Genomic DNA, 21630 nt, shown 5'->3' on the forward strand with positions numbered 1-21630 from the left:
GTTAATTCCCTGTGGTACAAGTTATTCATGATACTGGTCACTTACCAAAGATCTGCAGTTGGTAAGGGACCTCTCAACCTTGAGGAGTATCCTTGAGATGCATGCCAACTCAAAGGGGGATCACCGCCTTGCAGCCAGATACAGGGAGAACTCCAAAAAAGGTTCACCCAGACTGCCATGCTTATGGAATAAAGTATTTGGCTTTCTGTCAGATTACATAAGAGGGAAAAGGTAAGCACATGACTCCTTGTGCCCACAACTTCTTTTGTTCCTTGATAAATTAGTCTTGGAAGCACCTCCTGCTATTCAGGTGTTAATTGCATGATGAATGTTCTGGTCTCCACGCTTATGAACATCAAAGCACACCATGAAACCTGGTCCTGTGTGGGTTTCAAAGAACAGTTTGGAATTAAAGAAGTTCATGGCCTGTTCAGGGTACAGGCCTTTACTTCCTACAGATCCTAAACCAGACTAGTGCAAGTTTGGTCAAGGAGCTGAGTGCATGCACCAGAGCATCTCAGCACCACGCTGTACTGCCACTGCAGAAATGCCCTGAGCTCACGGTGATGCACCAGCACTACTCTTCCCCATGTCACTCTGCTGGTGAGGCTGGGCCCTCCTCCCCAGGGTAGTGGTCTGTAGAGCGTGGTGGCCTGCAAGGGTGCATTTGGTTCCCTGCTCTCCTGCCAGCTGATGGAAGGACTTTGGCTCCACTCCTCTGGTGCAAAGGAAGGATGTACTGCTGACCCTGTGTCCTTGGCAGAGAGAAGTTAGTCTACTGCCAAAGCACTGCTAGGACTGGGCAGTGTCATTTCAACACTGCCGTGGTGTCCACTGTCCATCTAGCCTGCCGTTTAGGCCTCACCCCTGGCTACTGTTTTGGGTCAGATGAGTCTGTAGGGTTCATACCTTTGCTCTTGCTCACACAAGAGAGGGACAACTCTTGCTCGGAAAGTCTGACACACTGCAACTCTTCTTGTGGCTCTGCAACACAGCACGAATCCTGCTCCTTGGCATAATAAGGCCAACAAGACCATCCCAGCTCTGGCTGCAGTGCACGGTCAGGGAGCAGGATGCGCCGGGGCACTGCTGGTGCCTGAAGCCCCTCCTGGGAGGGAGCTGCTTGGGCAAGAGGTTCCCACTGAGCCCAGCAGAAAATCAGGTCCCAGAGGAAGAGGGAACCCATCAGAGTCTCTGCCAAACACAGGGTATGTGCTGCTGGCCTGCAACCAGCTGAATGTGGCTACACCACTGTGTTCGTGTGGTGTCTGCCCTGCCTCAAATGCAGGCGACCTTTTGTCTTTGGTGTCAACTGCCAAAGGTCTGAACTTTAACTAGAGTGAACCAGGACACCGAGTACAGTCTTACCTCCTGAAATCATGCTGAAATGCCCATTTGCTGACTGAAAGGAGAATGACATGTTGTAGGAAAGCTGGGCTGGTTTCTTTTTTCCCCCAGCCCGGGATGTGCTTGGCACTGCTGGCAGGGCTGGATCCTCTGCCTGTCAGACTGGATGGCTGTCTGGCATAAGGTGGTCATGAGTGCAAATCCCTGCTTTATCTGCAGAAAAGCAGAAAAATTGTTCCTAAATCTTGCAAAACAATGATTTCATCATTCTGAGACACAGACATCTGTCCTTGTTGTGTTTTAAGTTACTCCTGAAAAAGCATTCCTGAAACTGATGTGCTTATGTTGAATCCTTCCACTGCAGTGAAAAATCATTGTTCATTAAGCTAATCTGACTTTAAAATGCTCTGATGAGTCCCGTAGAAAAGCTGCCCTCAACCCCTCCTCTCCAGACCATCCACATCATCTTGCAGAGAGTGTATTCTGATCAAATGCCCAAGGCTAATGGGAAGAGCATTTTCACTGCTGACATAGAAAATGCTTTTTATCATCTTCTTGAAGATACATTAGTACTACGAAAGCTCACATTTCTGTCTAAGCTGTCTTGAATGAATCTCTCCAAATTTATATCCTTGCACACAGTACAGGTGGAGAGGTTTAGGGCCAGAGGGCTCTTGCTGGCCCTGCAGCTTGGCTTTCTGTGCAGAATAGGTCAAAAATCCTCCCCAGTAATTTCGGCAAGCTTAGAGCACTCAGTGGGCTAGGATGTGCCCACAGCTTGTTGATAGGCCAGTATCTCCAGACGTCCCACTGGAGCTCTGAATGCCCCCAGCACCCCTTTGTGCATGGGGCTCTGGGTGGCTGGTACGAGCCCAGCTCGTACCAGTAGGACAAGGCAGCAGTGAGCGGGCTGGTGCCTTCCGGAGAGAGTCCAAATAGCCAGGAGAAGCATCCTCCCTTAGGGTAGTCTGGCTGCTTTTTTTGGACTGTGATGCTCCCAGCACCCCTGAGACCTTCTTCCCCCTTTTGTACCCCCCTGTTCCCTCCCTCCCTCTCTCCCTCCCACAAGCAGCTGCAGAGACACAGGAGCACACTAAGAAGCTCAGAAAATGTTATGTTTGGTTTTATTTTTATTGACTGTTACAGCCGCATCCTCCTCTGGAGCGTTCAGTGGTACTTGTAGGCCAGAGCGTGGGCCACCACGCCGACCAGCTTTTGCCAAGTGGCCTGGCAGGCAGGGGTGAAGTCCTTGGTGAAGTGTGTGGCCAGCACAATGACGAGGATGTCTCCCAGGAGCTGGGGGGACAAGAAAGGAAATCAGGTCAGCATGGCACTGAGCACCCCTTCGCCCCATGTAGGACCCAGGTGCTGGAGGGCAAACCCGTCTGCTTTGTTGGGTGCTGGAGGCTGCCATGCAGAGAAGCTCTTTTAGCTGAATTCTCTGTGCAGGAAAATGTGTTGTGCTGATCACATGCACCAGTATCCACCAGCTCCGTCCTTGCCTTTTCTCACATCTGCTTTTTCCAAACTCTAGAGTGTATTTCCAAACCTTTTTTAGCTTTTTTTTTTTTTCTTTTTTCTTTTTTCTGCTGTGAATCCCCATGCCTACTTTAGCTGGGGTTCAGGTCCGTGCCAGCTCTGCCTGCTACATTCCTGAAGTAAGGCTGAAGCAGGGGCTGAAATGGAGGCTATCAGCTACATCGAGCCCTCCCAATCCCCTCCAGCCTGAACTGCCCGCTCTCCACCCACAGCCACTTTTCACCCCCAGCACCCTGATCTCCGTTCCTTTACTCCCCTCCTGCTCCCCTCCCTCCTCTGCTGAATTTACCCCCACACAGACCTGTCCTTTCTGTTTTTAATTCCAGCCTACATCTCTAGGGCCTTTCTTCCCATCAGCATCCATACCCTGAGCATCCCTGGGTCTCCATCCCATGCTGGCTTTTCCCCTCTCCTCCCACATCTGCCAGCCTTGGAAAAAGTGGGGGTGAAGTGGTCCCCATCCCTGGGGGCAGAAGGTGACAGGGAGAGGCACCAGCACAGCAGCAGCACTCTTCAGGCACTTTCCTGCTGTCCTCTTCACCCTCAGCGTCACTGAGCCTCTCCTCTTCCTCCTGCTTTCTTCCAGCCGTGCCTGCACAAGCCTCCAGGCAGTCAGGGCATGTCCCTGGATCTGTCCCCAAATCTGTAACCACATGGAGCCCCTTCCCTAACATTATCAAATGCCCAACCTTCCCTCCCCCTCTTAAGGATACATATTACATCCAAGGCAACCCCTTTCTCTTTGGCACCTAAGATCTCTGTTATTTATGCTCTTTAAACCCTCCAAGCACTGAGCTAATTTGTTAGGTGGAGGGAGAGAAGGGCAATCCCCGCGCATGGCTCACCCTGAAGTTCTCGGGGTCCACGTGCAGCTTCTCACAGTGCAGCTCAGACAGCTTGGAGTAGGTTGCTTTGAGATTTTCCAGGTTCTTCACAGCTTCCCCAAAGGAGCTGAGCACTTTCTTGCCATGGGCACGGACCTTGGGGTTACCAATGATGGCAGTGGGGCTGGACAGGTTCCCGAAGCTATCAAAGAACCTCTGGGTCCAGGGATAGACGATCAGCAGCCTGCAGAGAGAAGGGGGGACACAAGCACACACACCCTGTTAGCATTCCCCCCTATGCCTGCAGCGGTTTCTCCATGCAGGTGCAGCCGAGCCGATGCCCAGGAGCCGGACCTACCTGGCCAGGGCCTCAGCTCCGCATTCCTCCACATTGACCTTGCTCCAGACGCTGGTGATGAGCTGCTTCTCCTCGGCTGACCAGTGCACCATGGTGTCGGACGGAGGGTAGCGTGTGGCTGCAGGAGGACACAGACCTTGTAGCGGAGCTGCAGACCCCTGGGGGCTTTTATCCGCTGCCAGCAGCTCCTCCCCGCCCCGTGCTGCGGGGCCATTGGCTGGGGATGGGTGGGGGGTCCGCCAGCAGGCAGTCCTGTCCACAGGGTGGTCAGTCTGCAGCGAGGTGTGGCCTTCAAGGGAAAAGCCCTGTGACTCACTTAACAGGCAGGCTCAGGACACAGTAGCCATTATCTCCCTTTCCTCCCCTTCATCCGCTGACCCCTGTGCAAGGTACTTTAAAATGCCTTCATGCCTGCAGCACCCAAATTTGGCCCCTCTGCAGCATCTACAGGCTCTCTAAACCTCAGGGATATTTCTCTGCCATGGCAGGTGACCTGATTTATGAAGCTGGGCACTGCACAGGCATTTCTGCACAGGAACACCTTCCCAAGGATGCTGGGGGCTGTTGCCCTTGGCTGCAGCTGTGCAGCTCTGGATGCACAGACCTGCAGAGAAGCTGCTGCCCATTTATCAAATCGAGCACCTTTCATCAGGAGGAAGTGTGGAAAATGTCAGCCTGCCAGCCCAGAGCCTCTCACCTGAACCGGGTGCCAAAGCGCCCAGGGCATGTGGCCACGACTGGTGTTAGCCCCAGGGAGAGGCTGCACCTCACCGCTGCCCCGGGCTGCAGGACTGCAGTGGGGCATTGGAGCTGGCAGGCACTGACTGGGGCAGGTTCCTCTGCTCTTCTAATGGTCATACTGCATTAATGAGTCAGGCACTTCCCTGTCCTCTCCCTTCTGGGAAATTAAAGGCCTTGCACAAGAATAGCAGGACCAGCCATGTTGCACCGAGACCAGCAACATCCCCTTCCACCATTTCAGAGCCTGACAAAAGGCTTCTGCTTGGCTCTGGGCCTCAGTCTCCACTTGAACTGGATTTTTGTTTTTCCTGAATGGAAGGACATGTTAAGCCTTTGGGCAAAACTGTGCTCCCATGCACAGGCATGCAAAGCCAGCATGCAATGTCCTGGCAAGACTGTGGGACTTGGGTCTGTCTGCAGGCAGTCTAGGAGGTTTCATCCAGACCTCTGGCCCATTCCAGTTATAAATCCTTTGACATGAATGGAGCTGCACAGGGCAGTGGCACAAGCATGGGCATCTCACTGCTCCAGTTCGGGTGGTTCAGGGATGTGGTCACATTTCAGATCCTTGCTGCAGCGTCCTCGGAGGCACTTTTTTTTGTTTTAGTTTTTTGTTTGGTTGTTTCTTGTTTGTTTGTTTGTTTGTTTTAATTTCTGAATCCTGGGCAAGGCCCATAGGCCCCTTTCAGCTGCAAGGGAGTCACCAGGGTGCTCTGATACCACAATGTGGAGTGGAGGCTGCTCAGCACAGATAAATGTATCATACAGGTGGCCAGTGCGTGCTGTAGTTTCTGACCTAAAGAACAGACAGAGTAACACACCCGTGTTCTTCAGGAGATCTGAAGACTTCAGAAGTTGTCAGTTTTTAGTAAGGCAAGACTCACAGCATTAAATCAAATATATGCAGCCCTAAATTCATACACAGATATTCACATCATGTGAGTCAGTACATACAGCAGAGCAAAGAGCTGGCCAAAATAGCTGTACGTGCAGCTGGGGGAGGACAATACATGGCCTAGCATGGACTTTTCATTTATCAGTTTCTCATCCTATAGCCTGCATTTGCTGGAAAACCCACATTGAAGATAAAATCCAAGCTACATCTGGGTCTATTATTAGCAGTACATTTGCCTCATTGGTGATGGGAGTTTCATTTTCAACTCTGTGAAGGTGAACTTTAAAAGAGAGAAGGTAATGATGCTTTTCTGCTGCATTTGAACCAGCAGCGTGACAAAGCTCAGGGAGGGGTGGCAGATAGGCATGTGAAGCTGGGAGAAGCAGAACAGCATCAAACACCGAGGCTTGGAGGAGAATATTAACTGAAGCATTGTTGTTAGCAAGAATCTGTGGTTAAAAAACGCTGATTTTCTGGACTTCATGGAAAAGCAGGCAGAGACATGGCTTACAGCGAGAAACCTCAGGTTCTGATCCCGCACCATGGTCTGTTTTGAGTGTTTTTTGAGACCACTCAGGTCTGTTTTTTGCTTGTGCAGTTGCAGGAGCAGGAACAGGAGTTCACGAGATGCTTAACAGTGGCCCCAAAGAGCCAAGGGGAGGAGAGGGGAAGCAGAGGAAACAGGAAAAAGTGGCTGAAATGTTCCAGCTGTTGCTTTGAGGCAAGCTCATTTGGCACCACTCTTCTGTATTGATCCCTTTTAATGACTGGTTTTATACCTACAGCAATTCCTTATACTCTTTACATCCTGTACGATGGGCACTCAAAAAATGAATAACAGCAGGTGAATCAGACAGCTAATAAGGTTAGGGGCATACTGGGGACCTCTTGATGTGAAGAGTCCATAACAGCAACAACCCCTTACAGCCAGTCTGGGCTGTAAATTCACATATGGGCTGCTGCCTGCTCCTGCCCCGCTGGGCACTTTGGCTGTGTCCAGTCTAGCCCTGGTGCCTCATTTTAACTTGCACCCCCACCATGCTGCTAATGCTGATACCCTCTGAAGAGCTGCTCCAGGGACAAAAGCAGGCTTCAGATTACTGTCCAGGTGAACCCTGAATGTGGAACCGGAGGACAGCTTTACAGGATGATCACAGACCCTAAGGAAAAAGCAGGGCTCCTGCTCTAGACCCTTTCAGGACACAATGACAGATTTGGGAAAATGCAGTGCAGCAACAGGCTGGTCTGAATCACCATAATTTATACACCTTGCCCTGTCTGGGACAGTGTCGTTACTGGCCTGAACATGAAAGCCAAGAATCTCTGATGGTGTCATTTCTTTCCTTAGGAAGGAAGGGGAGACAGAAAAGACCCCAGGCAGAAGAGACGTGGGCACACCACAGTGGAGAGTCAGAGCAGATCAGAGTTTTACAGCAAGTAGGCAGTGAGCTTGATCTTATTACCACAAGGAGAGTTTTCTAATTTAGCTTTGGCTCATCGCCCTAAGCACTCTGCCTTCAACCCGAAGTCATTTCAAATGGCTTCTGTGCTGTAGCAATAAACTAAGGGGAAACATAACTGCAGGTTAAATGAGTGCTGCTCTGTTCCAGAGTCAGCCCCTAGGCACAGCAGATTCAGTCTGTGACCAGACTGAGAGGCCAGGGAGCATGATGACGGGACCTGCACAAGACCCTGGACACCTGCAGCGAGTACATGGCTGGCACTGGGCTGTGCCCAGGCTGCTGCTGGTAGGGTGCTGTGGCAGCGCTGATTCTGTGCCACGTACCTTTTATTAGCCTGTTTGTTTCCAGCTGCAGAGGTCAGGAACACAAAAATTCTGCATTGCAGGGCATTAATAAACTACTGGCTGCATCAGTGGAAGAAACAACAGGAAAACATCGGTTCTGTCTGTCTACCTCTCGTTCCTATTAGGAGGCTAGCAAAATTCACTTGGGGGTCAGAGAGAGCCACTCATCCCCTAACATGGATATCTCAATTCAAGAGCCAGGCTTAACCCTTCATACCCTTTAGCCCTGATTCCAAGACGAGTGGAGCACCCATTTGCCTGCTTGGGCCACTGTTCAGGTAGTCCAGCATCAGGCACTCAGCCTGAACTTCGTGCCATATAATGACCTACTTACTATCCAGACATGGTCCTCAGTGTTTGAGCTGGCTTATAGCCTTTTACTGTGTACTGTGTTTCTTAAATATTGTCAGAAGTCTTGTGGGTTTGAAACGTGTGCAGTTTGGGGCTAGTCACAACAGGAATATACAGAGGACCTCCAGGGCACTGCAGGAAAGGGGACTTGACCATATTCATATATCGCTGTCCCTATATCCCTGTAAAGGGATTCACCAAGCGCTACTCAGCTCTAAAGCCAGTCCAGTGTCATGGGCTACAGGCAGTTCAGAGCTGAGTGAGGTGAAGGGATGTGAGGCACAAGGTCAGGCATGAAAGCCAGGACACTCAGGGAAAAGCTAATGATTTAATTAAACAGCTTCTGAGTTATCCCTCAGTGCAGGAACTCAGGCAAAAGCAATCCAGAAATTGGCAAAAACCAGCTTTTTTATTCATGACAAGATGCCTCCAAGGCAGTATCCCTCAAGGCAGTGTTTTTCCTGCCTGTAACTGATTCAGTCATTTGCTCTTATCCCTCTTCCTCACTGGGGCTTTCATTTGCTCAACTCAAGACAGACACAGGTTCCTGGCAAAAGGTTCCAGCCTCTGGCCTCCTACCAGAGCCTCTGCACTGGGCTGGATCAAACCGAGCCCAGGGGATACCGGGGCGGGGGGACAGTTCAGGAGAGGGCACGTTACAAGGGCCAGCGCAGCGCTTCCCCGAGTGCAGTGAGACGGGGCTCAGGAGCCAGACAGGGTTTTCCATGATCAGGTTCGTGAGGTGTCTCTATCACAGCACCACCCCTGTTTTGCACCACGGCTGCCCCGCTTCTCCAGTGCGGGCTTTGCCTTGCTCTACCGTGTTCAGGCCGCTGCCGCATCCCGGAGGCCTGCAGCACAGGAGGCACCTATCGGCCGCTTCACACCCCGCTGCCCTGCTCTGCCGGCCCCTCTATCGCCCGCCGGCAGCCCCTGGCCTCCCACACCCTGTGGCCCTGCACCAGATAGCTCCTCACCACCCTGGCTGCAGCACGAGATAAACGTCAGCACCTGGCTGCGCTCAGGAAGCCGGCTTTCTGCCCCTGCATTTAGCCAAAGTGGGCTGCATTACCAGTTGGGCCGCGGTCCGGCCCCGCACACCTCTGCACACCTCTGCCCACACATCAGCTGCTGCCATTCCCCAGCCACACCGGTGTGCAGCCACAGTATCCATGGGAAAACTATGATTTCCTCTCATTTTTTGTTCTCTTAGGGGAGGTAAGAGGTGGTACACAATGGGATTTCAGGGTCTTCTTCATCACCAGTGCCCAAACGCAACCAGTGCAAAGCGAGTACAGTTACAGCTGATCAGGAGCTGAGCCCCCTCACCCTGCTCCTTTAGCAATGTGGGGGTCCCTGATGGTGACCCTGAGGGCCCTGTGCATTGCCAGAGCAGAAGTGAGCACTTGAAGGGGGGAAGGTGGAGAACAAGGCCCACAGAAAAGATCCCTTCTGGGGTCTTTTGCCCATTTCAGGTGAAATAAATGATTGTGATGCCACAGAATAAGCACTGCCAGTAATTATAGTGCCCTGGCCAGGAAACCAGCAACGCAAAAAAGTCCTTAAGTGTTACATGCTCACACACTAAAATCCTTCAGTGTAAATATGTTGCAGTCTCTTGCCAGTAACCCAGCCAAACTGTGGCTCATATCCCAAAGCCTTAATCTTCAATGGCATGCCATGTCCTGGAGTGCCTGGAGTTTGGGGGCTGCCTTCCTCCGGGAAGGTGCTGGGCCGCATCGAGCTGGGCAGCGCTGGAGGGCACAAATGCAGTGATCACACACCTGCACACACACCTGAACCCAGAGTGCTCAGGGTAAGGGCACATGGCCCTGCTTTCCCTGCAGCCGCTCACATCCTTTCTCCCAAGGAGCAGCTCAGCTCCAAGGAACCCGGCGAGTGCCCCAGCACTGGGCCTACTGCTGCTCTGCCTGGCTCTACCCACCGCTGCTTTGGAAAAAGCTGCCTTAACCAAAGACCCCCACCAAAAAAGAGCCCCTTTCATAGAATCATGGAATTATTGAATTATCAAGGTTGGAAAAGATCACCAAGTCTGACCATCAGCCTGACCTACCAATTTCCACCACTAGGCCATGTCCCTCAGTGTTACATCCACGCGTTTCTTAAATACCACCAGGGATGGGGACACCACCACCACCCTGGGCAGCCCATTCCAGTGCTTTGCCACCCTCTCCATGAAGAAATTCTTCCTCATGTCCAGTCTCCCCTGGTGCAACTTGAGACTGGTGCACGACTTGAGCCCTTTCTCTCAGGATGTGTGGGGCTGAGCTGAGCCGAGGCGGGGGAACAGCCCGCAGACCCTGGATCAACCCAGCCCGGAGGGACACTTGATTCTGAGGCTGCCCTTCAGACATCCAGGCAGAGAGGCAGCTCTGAAACCAGCACCGCTTCCAGGCACTCAGATGGGCTCTTGCTGGTGTTCCCACAGTCAAGTCCAGTTTCCGCAGTAGGATGCTTTAGTGATTTCCATGGCACTGCTGCGGCTCCCCAGCCGTCAGTGGAGTGCAACAAGCTTGCACCGGCAGTGGTGCTGAGTCACGGCCACCCATCCCAGCCTGGCCACCCGTGGCTGCGTGGGGGTGATAATGATGCTGGTGCAAACAGAGCCCAGCTGGGCAGAGATAAGGCAGTCCTTGGCTCCCCTTTGTGCTGTGTCAGACTTCTGACGCAGCAGAAAATATTTTTGCTGAGGCAGTGTGGCAGCCAGCTGAAAAATATTTAGCTTTTCTTTTTTTTTTTTTCTTTCTTAGTAGAGCCAGGAGAGCGTGTGGTCCCTGATTACCCGGCAAGGGCTGCCTGCGTGCCCCTGCAGCAGCAGGGCTTCTCGACTGCCCTCCAGCTCAGGGGCAGGCACAGGTGATCTGTACTCCTAAGGGGACAGTGCGACGTGTCCTGATGGGCAGCCTCTTTTCTCCATCCTCTTCCTGTGTGTTGAGGAGGGGACTGAAATTTGCCACTGCTTTTGAAGCCTCTCCTGTCTCCAGAGCAGAGTGGAGCACAAAACCTCGCTGCCCTACCCAGAGAAAGTCTCTCAGGAATTCAGGGTGCCCCCTGGTTCCCTGTGCTGGCAGAGCTTGGGTCCAGCCCTGCCCAACACACCATCTCCTGGTGGGTGGTGTTCAATGGTGGGAAAACCGAGGCTGGGCGGCTGCTCACCCCAAGTGTCCCAAAATGCTCCAGGCAAGGTGAGATCCCCTTCAGGAAAGGAATCCCAGCCTGGCTGAGTGCTGCAGTCCCATGCCTGCCTCCAACAAAAGGGCTACAGCACAGCGCAATACTTCCTAAGCAGGCTTTCATTAGTGCTCAGGCTGGAAAGTAGTTTCAGACTCACTCCACCACAGTGCAATGCCCTTGGGACTGTGCTAAGCATGGCTTCATGCAGGGGAGTGCTGAGCTGGCCACGCACAGACCCTAATGCTGGCCTCTTTCGCTGGGTTTGAGGAGTTTTGGGTAAGTGTGGTTCAGGGCAATTCACAGCACAGAACATTTGCATGCGGAAGCTTTCGGCTGTCCAGAATGAACTCCTGCGTATCGTAATGCACAAAGTTCACCAGGGACCGCCAGGAGCTGCTGTTCTACACAAGCCGCTTCCAAACAGGCACACAGCCAGCATTTGAAGGCACCACCGCTGCCCTGGGACGTGCCTGTTTGCCCATGTTTAAAAGGCAGCGCTTGGTGGGGCAAGCCCTGCAGCACGGGGAAGGGGAAGATCAGACCTCAGGGCTGATGTGGAGAGCAGCCTGAGCAACGGCTTTGTTTTCTGAATGCCTTCAGCAGCCCACTGCTCTGATGAGGATCATCTCAGCTGTAAACCACAGCACCCTGCAAATGAAAGTGAAGCCTCTTCTCCAGGCAGGGAAACTGAGGCATGGCTTTCAGGAAGGGGGGATGGACCCACTGCAGGGTCCATCCTCTCATGCAACAAGGCAGCACCAGCTGGGGAGCAAGGGCAAAGCCTGGCAGGGGGCTCAGTGCTGCTTTTGCATGCAGCAGCCCACCTGGCTGGGGTGAGTTTTGCTCCTGAGCTGACCTCAGTGATAAACGCTGCACCTTGGGCATGGGTGTGCGGCAGGGTGCAGGGCCCACAGCTGAGCAAAGCAGCGAAGATGTCACCTCCCTGCCCAGACAAATGCCTTGTTCTCTGCTATTGCTGGCACAGCATGAAGCTGCTCTGCTCCAGTGAACCCTCCTCCCCAATTTAGTAAACATCCCTGCCAGCAAAACCCAGCTCTGCCTCCCCAGCCTCTGATCCCCATGGGTAGGATGGCCTCACCTCATCTCCATCATAGAATCATAGAATGGCTCGGGTTGGGAGGGACCTCAAAGATCATCCAGTTCCAACCCCCCTGACATAGGCAGGGATGCCAACCACTAGATCAGGTTGCTCACGGCCTCATCCAACCTCGTCTTGCACACCTCCAGGGATGGGGCATCAAGAGCAAGACTGCAGCTTCTGGCAGGCAGGCTGAGACCAAGTCCCTTCGCACACTCTTCTGGGTCTGAGACTTGTCTTTGTGGCTGAATTTCCAAGTTTCACCCTTCTCCTCCTCTGCACTCATTTCATCCTTTTCTGTGACCCCCACAACAGCACTCAGAGCCTCTCACATGCACACCTCTGTAACGGGAATTAGCCACAGGTACATGCACTTGGGAGGCTGGTGCTTTCTGGTTGCATGGCTGAGCACAGAGGCAGCAGACCCCATTGGAGCTACTCTGGACTGGGAGGGCTCTGGCATCTCCTCCTGGTGCCCTGGTTTACAGAAACCAACTGAGCTCCATTCTTCTGTTGGCCAATCCCTGTGGCAGCCTATCCCTGGTGCAGGAAGAATTGTACTGCAGAAGTTTACCCCCTAGCCCTGCATCTAACATGGGGCCACGGGGAGCAAGGGCCAAGCACTGGGAGGGGATGCCCGTGCAGTGACTTCCTGCAGAGATCGCCATGCTTTGAGCGTGGCCATGCAGCATTTACACCCAGGTGTCCTGGGCAGGGATAGGGTCTTCCCTCACTTCATGGTGGCAGGAGGCATTGCCAGCACTCCCGGGACCCTGCCCTGGGCAGGACCCAGCACCACCACCCCTGCGTGCTCCCAGAGCTCAGCGTGGGTCTCGGCCTTGCAGCTGCTGCAGTGCCACCCCTGGCCCCATTTGCTCCCTGCTGGCAGCCGCAGGGTCTGTGCTGGCTGCTGTAACAAACCTCCACTGGAACAATGGCAATGGTTTAGATCTTTATGTTAACATTTCCCCAACACAGTTCCTCCTTGCAGTAAAAATACCTTCATCACATCCCTGTGCACCATATTTTTCCATTTCACTGTTTTACCAGTGGGGAAGACAGGCCCCAAAGAGTACAGTAATAAATATAACTTTAGATACTGAACTCTGACCGTCTCCATCCACTTTGAGGCTCTTGAGCTACAATGTTCAGCACTAAATATTCACTTTCTTCTTCTCACCAAAAATAGGCCATGAAAGCATTTTGTTCTTATTTCCTTTAGTCAGGTGAAATCCTCCCAGGGTGTCTATTTTATTATTATGCTGTTTTCAAAACACTTAATTCACCAGTGCACCAAGTGTTTCAGTAAAATCCATTCCAAGATTAAGGAAGTCCCCCATGACCATTCTGCTTCTCACAAGATCCTTTTTGAGTGCTGACAGGAGTTTTAAATCACGCCTTGACATGCTGCTGACATTCTGAATTAAAGTATAATTGCAATAGTGCATTTACAAGATAAGGGTACAGCAGGGGGCCTGTGCGAAGAAGACCCACGGAGAGCTGATGGGGTGCAGGTGGATGTCCTGGAGCATCTCTTCTGGCCCAGCCAAGCACAGTGTGTTACCCAGCTCACCCCACATCCCGAGGATCATCTCACAGTGCCCAGTGTGAGAAAGGGCTTGGAGGATTAACAAGCCCACTTGCCCTGCTTTTACATTCTTCTCTAGGCATTCACATAAGGCCACTTTTGGGGACAGGACACAGGGCCATACAGTTCTGGTCTGTTCCAGAGACCTCTTCCAGGGCTGCCTTCAAAACCCACAGAACTGCAGTGGGGCTGGGAAAAACCTTGGGGACTCACCCGCCTGCCACCCTGACACAGAGCTCAGCTCTCTGGGGAGGGGGAGGACAGCAGGAGGAGGCTGCCTCCGAAGGGGTCTCCAGGGTGTGTTCCCTGTCACCATCGGCAGGGACCAACGGCGCGGTGCAGAGCTGCGCTGCGTGCCGGGGTGGACCTGGTGCTGTGGGGGTTAATGCATCTGCTCCGAGTGCTGAGCAACAATCCCACTGCTCCCAGGCCAGCCCTTTCCTGCAGCGGGGATCGCTCAGGATCTGCTATAAATTCTCGGCCGCGGTGAGCCCTGACGTCAGGAACAGGCTGCTCCATCGCAGCGGTGCTGGTGGGAAGCTCGGGCTGGTCGAGAGCAAGGCAGGTGAGTGGGCTCCTGACCACGCTGAAAATTGCATTGTGCCACCACCCGGGGCTCAGCCGGCCCCGGCTCCTCGCAGCAGGGGACTGGGCCTGATGCAGCTGCAGGCTCCCCGTCACCCTCCCACGGGCTGGCTCATTTCAGCTGCCCAAGGTGGGTGCTGCTCCAAGGAGCTGTGCTCTTCCCCATTGCAGAGGCCTAGCACAGAGATGGGAAAGCTCTCAGATACCCAGACTCTTATTTTCCGCTGCCTGTGAAGGGGAATAGATATCCCTGCATCTGCTCAGTGCCACTTTCTGCGCTGGAGCAGGGTGCAGCCCCTTTTCCTCTCACAGCGTCATGAGGACACTTGGTCTCAGTGAAATCCCGGGGTGCACGTGTGGGATCGGTCATTTTGTGGAGTCCATAAAGCTGCACATGTTAAAATGAGTCATCACTAAGACGAGCAACCATCAGGATTCGCTCTTACTCTTCCCTTCCTTAGTGCTCAGGCTCTTTCTGACAGGCTGTGATAAGCAAGAGCTTCAGAGGGACCCGATCTCAGGTCCAGGAGAGCCTTGCATTCCGCGGAGGCACCCGGAGTGCACCCTGCCCGCTGAGCAGGAGCAGGGCTCTCCTCTCCTCTCCCCACCAGCTCACCCCAGCTCACACTTCACCAGCTCAGCACAGCCATGCTCCCGGCTCCATTGCAGTGGTGGCGGTGTGCTGCTGTCCTGCAGAAAGAGGGGATGAGACAGGGAAGTTCCCCAGGTTTTGGTGCAAGTAGCTGATGCAGCGTTCATCCAGCCCAGACCCAGCGCTGCCAGAACTTTAGGTGAAGAGATGGGGCACAGCAGAAATTTGGGGCAATTAAACAACACCTCTGACAGATCCTGTGCTCTCAGGGTAGAGACTGAGTTGGGAATTATCACTGCTCTAACTGCTCCTGTCAGATGCTTGTGTCTGAAGATAACCTTGTCCTGTAACTCCTTCTCCTTCCCCTCCACACAATGCAGAGGTGATCTTTGATTAGCATCTCTGAAGGACCAGAGAGAACTCCCACACATTGAAGTCTGCATCTTCATGCAAGCCCAGGTCAAGCCACAGAACTTGCTCTGTCCTTGCAGTTACGCAGGGGTGCTGGACCAGGCGTCAACCTGTGTGCTGAGTCAGGAAGGGCAAAGAGAGGTCCCAGGGAATAGAGGATTGCAGCACAGAGTGGAAATAGTTCTGCAATTTTCTGAACAGATAGGTAGATCTAGGTATTTATAAATGTAATGGTTTTACAAGGTGGATATAGGTATTTTTAAATGTAATGGTTTTACAGGTACTCACGTTGTTTCAAATGCTTTTTTAGAATTACAGGTGGATGTTCCAGGTAAGGTGACATGGACCTCCATAACAGAGATCAGTCAGCTGTCAAAATCAGGCATTTCCAGAGCAGTTTCTTAAAAAAAAAAACTCCCATGCATTATTTCATTCCCACAGACTTCCACAGAACATCCTTATAGGAGAGTAGGGTAGAAAGACCTCTCTGGAAGGTGCTAAAGATCCAATTTGGTCTGGGGCTGTGGGAAGCTCAGTGACCCTCAGTGATGTCTGCTGAGAGTGTGCTGCCTCTGCTCCCTACAGCCCCGAACCATGCCAGGGGGCGTGGGAGCCCCTGTGGTGGGTGGTCCTTCAAAGACAGGCTGAGGACCAGAGTCAGACATGCAGAGCAGCCTGCAAGTATTGTGGGGAGAGGACTCCAGACACTACAGTCCTTCAGTACCACCCCCATCCCTCCTGGCAGCATGAGACAGTGCCTTCCCTCATTAGAAAACTTCCCTTAGAAAATGTTCTGTAAAAGCAGTGCCATTTCTCCTCCTGTGTTTCTAGTGGGAGGATATTCAGAGACATCCCACCATAATACAGCTTCCTTGTAACTTCCAGTTTACTTCTATCTGTGCCCAATTTTCACATGTTGCTTTGTGAGTAATTACTGTATTTCAGCTTAGGCAGATTTTTTTTCCCTCCATGGATTTGTATATGGCCTGTGTTTTGTTGGTTTAAAAGGACCAAGCTCTACTGGTCTTTGTTCCTAAGAAAGCTGCTATATTTGCACAAGCAGTTCAGCATCCCGTCCATTTTCTTTCACTGGAAATTCCCAGCAAAACACAGAAATCAAGAACAGGATTCACCACAGCCCTCTCTAATCACAATGACACTTCACTTTCTCAGCTAGTATTTCCCTTTCTCAGCTAGTATTTGCACAGTCAATCATGGACTTTGTTGTTGTTGTTTGTTTGTTTTTTTGTTCCTTCCCCTGCTATACCAGGCAGCCAGAGCTACATCCTGACTACACTGGACATGCAATACATAGCACATGCTTTCTGCCAGTGTGTGGTTTCTGTGTTGGTGCATGCACACAGAGAGGTGATGAGTATGCTCAGACTGTTTCGGTACGGCTCCTGCTAGGTTCTGCTGTGGCACGGCTTTGGTGATGCCTTTTATCCAAGGCTTCAGACTGAAGGGATCCCGGAGTTTTTCTCACTGCCTGTGTGTGGTTTGTGACCCTGCTGGCTTACATTCCAGTGCAGCTATTCAAGGATGAGATGAAGCATCCCTGTTTAATCCCACCTGGGACCAACAGCAGCCAGACCAGCACTCTAACATTCTTTCTGGGTGGTTTTCCAGCATGGGAATCCACTTGGATATGGTCTGCTGTTCTCCTCTGCTCTGTGTACCTCCTGGTGCTGCTGGGGAACTGGACCATCCTTGCCATAATTAAGGCAGAGCAGAGTCTCCATGCACCCATGTATCTACTCCTTGCCATGCTAGCTGTGGCTGACCTGGGCTTGTCCACATCTGTGTTCCCAACCATGCTGAGGATGCTGTGGCTGGAGGCCAGAGAGATCAGCTTCAGCACCTGCTTTTCCCAAATGTTCTTCATTCACAGCTTCACAGATATTGAATCCGCCACCATTCTGGCAATGGCCTTTGATCGTTACGTGGCCATCTGCCACCCCCTACGATATTCCTCCATCCTCACCAACTCAGTGATCACCAAGATATGTGTGGCAATTGTCATAAGAACCATCCTCTTCCAGTTCCCACTCCCGATCCTACTGACCCGGCTGTGTTTCTCCACGGCCAGCAAGCTCTCCCATCCCTACTGCTTGCATCCAGATATCATCAAACACGCAGACTCTGACACAAAGATCAACAGCGCCTGTGGCCTTTTTGTGCTACTCTCCACACTGGGTTTGGACTTACTCTTTGTGCTCCTGTCCTATCTTCTGATCCTTAAGACCGTCCTGAACATTGCAACCTGGAGAGAGCGTCTCAAAGCCCTCAACACCTGCATCTCCCATGTCTGTGCTGTCCTGCTCTTCTTTATTCCCATGATCTGCCTCTCCATGATGCACCGGTTTGGCAAACACGTGTCCCCCCAGGTCTACACTTTCACAGCCAACCTCCATCTCCTTGCTCCACCCATCCTGAATCCCATCGTTTACAGCATGAAAACCAAAGTGATCCGGAGACGGATACTGAGGATGCTCTGCCAGTGAGGGGTCTGCAAGTCCAGGGCTGCCATTTTCCAGTAAAGCCAATATGATGGCTACTGCCAACTGTCTTATGTGAAGTTCAACCCCAGGAAGACCAGCTGGGAGAGGGGAACATGTCAAGCACTTCTGCCAATGTAAGGATACGGGGAAGGTAAAAGGTATATGGAAGGAGAAGGATAGGTGCAATGCGTTACCTGCAATGCAAGACTGCAAGGATATCTGGTTAAAGGTTTCTCAGCATATAAACAGAGGCAAACTACATCTAGATTCACAAACCCCAAACCTCAGAGACAATACCACGGACCACAACGTTGAGGTCAGTGACTGAGGGGCCAGTGGAGGAGCCAGGAGGAAAGAGGTTCAAGCAGAACTGCTGAGAAGGCAGAAAGAAAATTATCATGGGTCCCCTGGGAAATAGCTGACAGTGTGGATAGCTGAGGGGGCTTGTGGGATTGTGTAAAACTTTATAGGGGACAACTTAGGGAGCTTGAAGGAAAGTGCGAGATATTTTATGCACTGCTCAGAAGGGCCAAAGGTGAAGAAAAGGAGGGATCCAGGGAGGAACTGGGATGGGAAAGTGGATGGGGTGGTAAAGGGGCTGATCAAGCAAGTGTACATCAGGTGTAATACATGGTGTAATCAATACACCCTCCAGGCCATGCACCTGGCCACCACAGCCTATCTTGTCTTCTTTTCTGTGACATTACTGTCTGTGTGCAGCAGTGTTTGTGTGGGACTTGGTGACAAACAAGCTGGACTAACTGGTGAGCAGGAGGAGACCAGGGACTGGAAAGACCAAGGGCTGGAGCTGGAGAGTGTGCAAATGGGGTCTAGGGTCTGGACTTGGATCTGGACGGGCTTCTGGTCTGCTCCAGAGTTTGAGGTATCCACATACACAAGGGTGACTGAATCAAGCGGGCGAGGGTCAGATCCTGTCCTGCCCAGCCATCCAAGAGGACTGGGGCTGGGTAGTGCTGGTCACATCTGCCTGAGTGCTGCTAGTGTCTGTGAGAGCACCAGGGCAGGCATGCTCTCTGTGGTGGTCCTTTCGGCCACCTGGCACCATGCATGGCCGCGGGAAGTCCAGGCTGGTCACTGGCCATTAGGACTTGATCCGTTTTTGTGAGATGGAGGAAGAGGGTGGGCAGGAGCAGGGGGCTGGGGCTGGCAGGGTTCACCCGGTCGGGCAGCTGCCTGCAGACACAGCTGGAGTGGCCGGGCCCACGGAGGGGCTGATCGTAGAAGCGCCCCCAGGTCTGCTGGAGTCATTTCCCTCCGCAGGAGGAACTCTTTATACACAGAAATGACTTCTGGACTCTCAAACATTAAGCAAAAGTTTTGTCTTGTTGTCTTCTCTTTAAAACACGAGTGCTTTCCTCACTAGGTTTGTTTTGTTTTGCCTGGAACATTTTACCTGGGTTAGACCTGCAGCACCAGGTTTCTTGACATGATTGTCATTCTTAGATTAAGCTGCGCTAATTAGTATGCTGGGGTTTCTATAAGGCTCTGCAGCACAACGCCTTCCTCAGGCTGGCTCATTTAGACCTCAGAGATGGATTTCTTCCCACTTCAGCTAATGGCTAGCACTCTTTCAAAGGAGCAGTTCTCTTCCAGCTGACCCAGAGGTGCAGGCACTGTATAGACTGACTACGTTTGGAAGGACATTTTAAAACAATTTCTGCATTTAAAAGCTGTTTTAATTTATTCTGACAGTGTTTGTCATGGAGTGCGCACACAGCACTGTAACAACTATGATCAATATGTCCCCGGGGAGACACTGTAACTGGCAAGTACAAAAATACTAAAAAAACAGTGGTTCCAGCGCATCCTGCCGTGCTTGGCTGATGTCTATAAAACCATGAGGACACGTATAAGCACCCCCTTACATACACCGAGGTGGTAAAGCCCCCCAGAAGACCTCGGAGGCCAGCAATTCTGCTACTTCCAGTATCAAAACTTTGGGGAGCTCTGCTGGGTGCACCGATCGGACAGGCCCCGGGGCTGCTGGGCAGAGCCCCCCTCTCGGGCAGACCCCGCTGCCCCCACGCAGCCCCGCTCCCCCCGCACAGCTCCGCAGGTCCCGGGGGGCTGCAGGGCCTTCGGCGAGCTCCAACACAGCGAGATGCGGCCACGGGCACGCAGCGCCCCGAGCTCCGACAGCCCCCTGCGGAGGGAGCCCCCACGCTCCTGCGCTCGTCCGCCTGGAGCTCGGAGCCCCCCGGGCACCTGCTGGTGGCCGGGCCCCCGAGGTCGGGCAGGGCTCGGGGCTCGCCCCGGTGGCAGCGGGATGGCACCGGGACCCCAGCCCCGGCCCGGGGCCGCGCTCACCGGGACCGGCCCCGCGGCGGGCGGTGCGCGGAGCTCGGCTTCCCCCTGCTGGGCGCGGGGATGGGAGCGGGGGAGACGGGAGGGGGGGAGAACTGGGGGTGCGTGGGGGGGGGGGCGGGAGAGGGGGAGTGGGGGGGATGGGGGAGCGTGGGGGGCATGGGGAGGGGGAGAAGGGGGAATGGGGGTGGGATGGAGAGCGGGGAGGGGGGAGAGGAGCGAGAGGGGGGATGGGGGGGCGAGTGGGGGGATGGGGGGCGTGGGGGGCAGGGGGAGGGGGAGAGGGGTGAGTAGGGGGGATGGGGTGGATGGGGGAAGGGGAGGAAAGGGGGGTGGGAAGGGGGGATGGGGATAGAGTATGGGGAGGGGGACAGGGAGAGGGATGGGCAGAGGTAATGGGGAGAGGGGTGGGGGAGAGGGATTGGGATTGGGGATTGGGAGGGGATGGGGAGAGAGATGGGGTGAGGGGAGGAGGAGGGGGAAAGGGGATGAGGAGCAGGGTTAGGGAGAGTGATGGGGAGGGCGATGGGAAGAGGGATGGGGAGAGGGGCTGCCATCGCACTGAGCTCTTCCTGTGGGGAGGGGATGTGTGTGTGGCAGGGGGCTATCTCTGTTTAGCAGACCACAAACAAGACAGCAAGTCCATGGGGTCTCACAGGCTGTCCCATGGCAGACTAACCCTGTAGGCCTCATGTCCCATGCCAGAAACTTTGCAGCAAGTTTTTTCTCCTTCTTCCTTTTCTCCTTTTCTCCTTTTTCTGAAGCAGGGATAAAGTGTAACGCAAGTGAAGTCTCTATGAGAGGGTCCTCGCCTGAGCAGCCTCCTGAAGTGGAGATCCAGTGAAGCCATTATCAGTTAAAGGATGCTTGTGCACAGAGACCTGACCCCACCCCACAAATACAGCTGCTGAACTCAGGACGTGTCCATGTCTTGATTTTGATACTTTTAGGCTGAAAATCCAAAAACCGAGGAACTTGAAACCTGTGCCTGCTTTTCAGGCCTGAGCTGTAGGTCATCACCAGTGTGAGAGAGGAGATGGGAACCCCTGAAAGCCGCTGGGCAGTGCCAAAAACAGACATGTTTGGGACTGTTCTAGGCCATGGTCCCCGTGGGAAGGGTGAGAGAGAATTGAGCCGAAATAGCCTCTCACCCCAACACTGAGTTCTGTGTGCCACTGGGTGACCACAGGGTGGGATACCCAGGTCAGGCATGGGACAGACAGTTCCAGCTTCAACAACATAGTATTGATTTGCAGGTGTTAAAAATCAACTTTTGGCCTGCCTAGGCCACATATATGTCAAGTGGGTCAAGGGGGCTTGTGGACCTTATTTCATTAAAACCATGAATTCTTACTCTAGAGTCAATCTGAGCCAGGGGTTGTGTGCTATAGTATATGTGTTGGGGCTGGGCAGCCATAAGGCATGCACATGCTAGCAGCTGGAGACAGAGAATTTTTGCAAATATTCCAATT

General features: G+C 53.0%; 2 protein-coding genes across 2 annotated transcripts; one reads left to right on the plus strand and one right to left on the minus strand.

Annotated features, from left to right (window-relative positions):
- Positions 1-2496: 2496 nt before the first annotated feature.
- On the minus strand, positions 2497-4201 carry LOC118259790 (hemoglobin subunit rho). Its single transcript, XM_035569553.2, has 3 exons — positions 4069-4201; positions 3732-3954; positions 2497-2643 (listed from the first exon to the last, which is right to left on the minus strand). The coding sequence occupies exons 1-3, from the start codon at positions 4158-4160 to the stop codon at positions 2515-2517; spliced, it is 444 nt and encodes a 147-aa protein (XP_035425446.1). The 5' UTR covers positions 4161-4201; the 3' UTR covers positions 2497-2514.
- A 10200-nt stretch (positions 4202-14401) lies between these two features.
- Positions 14402-17836, plus strand: LOC118259784 (olfactory receptor 51L1-like). The gene is made up of 3 exons (XM_035569548.2): positions 14402-14459; positions 15643-15663; positions 16962-17836. The coding sequence occupies exons 1-3, from the start codon at positions 14402-14404 to the stop codon at positions 17834-17836; spliced, it is 954 nt and encodes a 317-aa protein (XP_035425441.2).
- The last annotated feature ends 3794 nt before the right edge of the window (positions 17837-21630 follow it).

This window comes from Cygnus atratus, chromosome 1, assembly GCF_013377495.2.
Source record: "Cygnus atratus isolate AKBS03 ecotype Queensland, Australia chromosome 1, CAtr_DNAZoo_HiC_assembly, whole genome shotgun sequence".
Taxonomy (NCBI): Eukaryota; Metazoa; Chordata; class Aves; order Anseriformes; family Anatidae; genus Cygnus; species Cygnus atratus.